This window comes from Caretta caretta, chromosome 18, assembly GCF_965140235.1.
Source record: "Caretta caretta isolate rCarCar2 chromosome 18, rCarCar1.hap1, whole genome shotgun sequence".
In the NCBI taxonomy this organism is placed as follows: domain Eukaryota; kingdom Metazoa; phylum Chordata; order Testudines; family Cheloniidae; genus Caretta; species Caretta caretta.
The window spans coordinates 8,396,927-8,402,926 of NC_134223.1; the positions used below are offsets into that span (position 1 = coordinate 8,396,927).

Genomic DNA, 6,000 nt, shown 5'->3' on the forward strand with positions numbered 1-6,000 from the left:
CAATCAACTCCAAAGACCAGGTCACCTAAAATATAGGTTTGACTAGTGCAGGGCACAAACAGATAAGGAAGGGGGAGGGGGTCAGGAAAGGCAAACTAGAATTGTAATAATTAGTTACTTAGTAATGGACACACCCACATTGAAGGAGACATTAAAAATGCAAGTCTTTCCAAGGGGACTCAAGATGTTAACACAATCATACACACTTAGCACTTATCTACACAATTTTTGTACTGCTTTAACTGCCTCAGTTTAGAAACAGATCTAATTAAAGCAATAAGACCCGCTAGTGTGGATGCAGTTATACTGGTATAAAGGTGATTAGACCAAAAGCAGCTATACTGGTATAAGCACTTTTATACGAGTATTGCTGCATCCACACTAGGGGTTGTACCTCTTTAACTTCATCAATTTCTAAACACAAAGTTAAAGCAGTGCAAATCTGTGCACTGACTACACCTTAGCCTTTTCCTCCAGAAGAAAGCACGGTTCATCTATTTAAAAAAAGAAAAGTACCAGTCACTGATGACACGACCCACATCCTAGGGATAAAGACAAGGAGTACTAGTGGCACCTTAGAGATAACTTTCTTAAATGAAACAAGGCTGAATACATATTCTCCCAAGTGTCACCACCCATCTTCTTAGTATAGAGAATGAAAACAAAATAAGCCGATGGCATAATGTGCCTACTATTGCAGACAAAAAATACACCCCAACTTTCCTTTAATCAAATCACATTTTGACATCAACTCCTGTCAGAGCACTAAGCTCCCATTGACATTTCTAAAGGCCTATTACCCCGGTTTAAAAATGTGTTATCAAATAGGAGAATAGTTTCATAGTGTACAGACATCCACATCACATAACCAGTATAACTGGTACGATTTACTGGGAGTTGAGAATCAAATAGATAAGACTGGGTTACTCAGATATGAGCCCATAAAGAAAAAAAAGTTGCCTTGCCAAATGAGAGATGTCCCTGGAATAAAAGCCATCAACTACTTTTAAGCATTACATTTGAGTTCCCACCCCACAGAAGTCATACTACTGAAAGCCACTTAACAGTAGAAACCAGTTGGAACTGGGATTTCCCAGATTATCTTATTTTCATGGTTCACAGAGCTAGATGCAAGGAAATATCAGGAGTGGAAGGGTATTTTTAAAAGTAGCCAAAGAAAGTTTCCATCTGTCACATCTATAAGTGATTTTACTGCATGGTTTCCAATTTAAGCCAACAAATTTAAAATAGAGGAAAATATATTAATTTAGCCATTTTCCAGTTTCAATAGTCTATTCAACATGACACATAGGGACAAACTAGAGCAACCCCAAAAGATACATTCATGTATCATACACCTCCCCAGTGTTAAAAGATTTTTTTAAACATGTAATTTGCAAGGACATCATCATAAATGTGACAAACTAACAGCTTATAAAGGAACACAATGTTCTCATCCATGCAGAGCATTGCAATCAGAATGTGCTGTATGCCACATGGCCAAGACCCTGTCTGTCTCACAAAAGGGTTGTCTGAATTTGCCCTCCAGACCCCATTTAAACCAAAAGGTAACAGAATTTAGCAGTGGTTGCCCAGGTCTGTCCTTCAGGATGCCCTGGGCACCCACTGCATATAGAAATCTGTCTCCAGGATCCCAGCTACCGACTTTTACTGGCCTCCCACCCTCAGCACACATAGACTTGACTCTGTATGTCTAGTGTATTTAGAGATGTTTAATTTTGCGAAAAAATCTCCCAAGGCTTAACAAAAATGTAAGATGAATTTAAATTTTTCAACAAGTATGTGTTTGCTGTGTTTTTTTTTAAACAGTTCAATGAAGCAGTTTTTGTTTGGATGCAAACCTTTCCCTGCAGTGTTTGCAACCCAAATATTGCAGCACTGAGCTAAGTCACAAGAGCCAGAAAGTGAAATTGAGTATGAAAGGGATTAACCCGTTCTCATCTCCCAAGCTAAATTTAGGGCTAATTATGTAAACAAACATTAATAGTAGATCGCTTCCCTCTCCAAGGACGGGTTTAAAAAAAAAATCTGTTAAGCTTGCAATGCTCCCTTTGAGACAGGAACGCACAGAAAGCTTGAAAGTGGGCCTTCAACCTCCAAAGGGCCTCCAGGTTTTCCGAATACCACCCACCCTACCCCAGAAAAATCAACCAGCTTGGTGGGAGGGGCAAACTCTCTCGAGGAGGGTCCCCCAAGTTTTCCAAATCCATCGGCCTCCTCTCTCCATAGACAGGAAGTCTGGGGGAAGGGAAGCCACGTTCCCGCCTGGGTCTCAGATTCCCCAGCCTAGCTATCCCTTCCTCACCCTGGGACGGCTGCCCCGAGGGGTCCCCCAAACCCTCTCCTTCCTTCAACTCCCCCATGCAATACAAACAAGCGAGTTGGACGTGGGAGCCACACACTGCCCGACTTCACCTCCTCCCTGCGATGCTCATCTCAGGCCTCCCCCCCCAGCACTCACTTTCTCTTGTACTCGTCCCTCTCCCGCTTGACTTTGGCCAGCACGTTGTAGAGGGCCCGGATCTCGGGGGTGATGGTGTCGATCTGCACCCCCACGCCGTCCGGATGGACCCAGGAGACGCCGGGCCCCTGCAGGGTCTCCAGGCCGCCGCCGCCGGTGCGGCGCACCTGGGTGTAGCTCCAGATGGTGCCAGGCAGGCGGCCGTAGGGCTGCGGCGGGGCGGCGGCGGCAGCAGCCGCGGCGGGGCCGGCGGGCCGGGCGCCCTGTCCGGGAGCCGGGGGCCCCGAGTCCGTCTGCACGGCCTGGTCCCGGGAGAAGGTCTTGTAGCGGAAGCGGCGGTCGCGCTCGCTCTGCTGCGCCTGCAGCTGCTTCTCCAGCAGCCGGTTGCGCCGCTCCAGCTCGTGCACCTTGGCCAGGAAGCAGCGGAACCGCACGTTCAGCCCCTTCAGCAGGTGGATGTTGGAGCCCAGGTCGTTCCGCAGCGCCGTGGTCACCGGCGGCGAGGCAGCCGCGGGGCTGCCGGGGCCCAAGGCGCCGGGGGCCGGGCCGGCGGAGAAGGCGCGGGCCATCTCCCCGAAGAGGAGCGAGTTCATCATCCTCCCGGCCGGGAGCCCTCGCAGCAGGGAGGGGGAGCGACGGGGACTGGGATCCTGTCAGCACCGGGGGCGGGTATGTACCCGGCTCGGGAGGGGGGGGATTCAACCGGAAGTGGCGGTTAGACGAGGGGTGGGGGGGAGCGAGGGGAGACTATTTCTGAGGTAAAAAAAAAAAAAAACCCCCAAAAGCGGCCCAGGATCGCGTCCCTCCCGCAATCCGGGTGTCTCCAAGCGAGGGGGGCGCCCGGCCTCGGCTGCTAGCTCGCTCGCTCCTGCGCCAGCCGCCACTGCCGCATCCGGCGCAGCTGCCCGGCCGCTGACTGACTGACTGAGGCTGGCGACGCGGGGCGGGACTCGGCACCGGCCGCCGCGCGGGCCACGCCCCCCCCCGCCTCCGCGAGCGGCGGCAGGCGCGGCCCCGCCCCCTCCCCACCGCGGCCCCGCCCCCTCCCTCTTCTGCCCCGCAGGCCCCGCCCACCCCGAGCCGCCGCACGCCCCCGTCCAACGCCGGCTTTTCCGAAACGGCCCCGCCCCTCGAGTTGTAGCCGCGCCCCCGCGGGATGGCTCCTCCCCTCCCCGTGCCTTTTCATGTGCACGCGCCACCCCCTTTCCCCGCTGGCCGCTTTTGCTGGAGCGCGGTGGCTTGAGCCGGGTTTCCCCGGGAACCTGCGGGGATTTTGCTTCAAACACCCCCCCCCCCCCCAGCCCAGGCTGCTCGTGGCCAGGGTCCACGAGGGGCAACCAGGATCCGGCCACTAAGTTCCTCCCACTCAAAGGTTGCTGCTGTGGGTCCCAAGGGAATCAGGGGTGCTGCAACAATTTGTACAGTGGGGATGCTGAGAGCCATTGAACCAAACTGCCTCAGTCACCCATTGAATTCGAGAGAGGGGGCTGAGCAACCTATGGAGTGTGACGCCTGCACGGGATTCAGGGCCTTGACAAGCCTCTTCTTTTCCTTGTGCTTTCCTGCCCTGCTTATAAGGTTCATAAGAAACCGCTAGTTTCCCTGGCCGATGTAAACAGAGCTTCAAGAAACTAGGCTTTGATTCTGCCTAGTGCATAATTAAAATCCAGACAGCCTATTCTTCTAGCTGCAAAAACTGGCCTTGCTTATGAAATAAACATTTTCCCCATTATTTGCCTTCTGCAGTGCCAGCCTGCAGTTGTATTAGTAATTGTCTCCTTTACAGTTCCCTTGTGCTTGGTCTTATGCTATAAGAATGCTTAACAGGACATGGATTTTTTTATGGAACTTCATTGTTACAATTTTGAAATAGGAGGAGTGTTTGGAATTACCACACACTAATATACTCTAATACAGACTGAATTGCTATTTATTACTTTAATTTAGTCCCAGTATTTGCTGTTTTCCAGATCCAATTTTGGAGTAGACATTAGGGCACGCCTGCCGAGATTAACAATAGGAATGGCATGTTTGCTTTCAAATAGGCCACTGGCATGATCCTGTTCCAATAAAGTTAATGGGACCTTTTGCCTCTGAGGCCAGAAAAACACTTCATGCTGCAAATAGGCCCCCTGGGAGTTGCCAGTGGTCAGCAGGCATTCAACACTTCACAGAATCATGCCCCAGAAGGGTTGGTTTATATAAATCACATAATAGGACTGTGATCTATGAAAGATTTATCATACTTCTCTATTTAGCTTTAGACTTATTACAATTATTTCATTAATAAGATTAGATTATATAATGACATATTTAGTTAATATTTGTATAATAGTTTGAAGGTGGGAAGCCTTATTTAAGTGCCAACTAATATTGATATTATACTATTACAATTATGACAGGTTTCAGAGTAACAGCCGTGTTAGTCTGTAATCGCAAAAAGAAAAGGAGCACTTGTGGCACCTTAGAGACTAACCAATTTATTTGAGCATAAGCTTTTGTGAACTACAGCATCCGATGAAGTGAGCTGTAGCTCACGAAAACTTATGCTCAAATAAATTGGTTAGTCTCTAAGGTGCCACAAGTACTCCTTTTCTTATTACAATTATGTTATTATTAAATAAACATTCCCTACTGCTGCAGATCTGTTCTCTCCAGATGATCATCTCAGCTGCTCAAAAATCAGAGGGATATTGTTTAATTGTATTATACATGTAGTACCATAGGAGTGCATGATACTTTACAGGAAAATAAAAATCTTAAGAGCCAGATTTTGATCTCACACTAGTGTAAACTTGGCTTTATTTCATTATCTTTAACAGAGTTAACAAACTTAATCCAGACTTACTCTATTGTAAATAAAAGCAGATTTTTAGCTTGGTTTATCTATTCATTTTTACTTCATTTAAGAAAAACAATTGGTGGCAATTTTAATATTTGTATTCTTGTTTAGGAAAAATATATTGCACTAAAGAATAACATATATAAAATGCAGTTTCTTTATGTGGTAGGAAAGGTATGTTTCAAATATTACACTTTCAAAAGCTCTTAAGCAAACAAAGTATTTTCTTTGAGAAATCACACCATGTTGACAAGAAGACATGCTGGGTGAGATGTTTCAAAATATAACACATCCTCTCAGGTGGACAGACATATTCCCACACAGGCAGTTTTTCCTCGTGCCTCACAATGCACCTTAGGCGTGCAAACCATTTGTCATAAAATAAGACTTGTTCTGTCTGTTTGCTTAAATAATGATTTAGGGTGGATATGCTAAATCTGCCTAATAGGCAAAAATTACATAGCGCTGCATAGGCATTAGTGGTCACATGAGTTCTCTTAAGCATAATGTAATAGAGCATTAGATGGGATAAGTTTATCATCTTAAAATATTTTTTTTCTTTCTTGGCCCCTTATTTTGCAAGCATTTTACTGATTTTTCAGTAAGCCTAGTCCTGTCTGCCATATAGTGACATGGTAATGGACCCTACACGAAGAAGTATTGACACACTAAAGCC

The 6,000-nt window shown here is 47.1% G+C and overlaps 1 protein-coding gene across 2 annotated transcripts in view; it reads right to left on the bottom strand.

Annotated features, from left to right (window-relative positions):
* Positions 1-3,401, bottom strand: part of IFFO2 (intermediate filament family orphan 2) — a 53,635-nt gene extending 50,234 nt beyond the window's left edge. For both annotated transcript variants that reach the window (XM_048824713.2, XM_048824712.2), the window contains exon 1: positions 2,483-3,401. In XM_048824713.2, the coding sequence (XP_048680670.2) occupies positions 2,483-3,078 (596 nt within the window). In that variant the 5' untranslated portion in view covers positions 3,079-3,401. The remainder of the gene's footprint in view (positions 1-2,482) is intronic.
* Between the last annotated feature and the right edge of the window lie 2,599 nt (positions 3,402-6,000).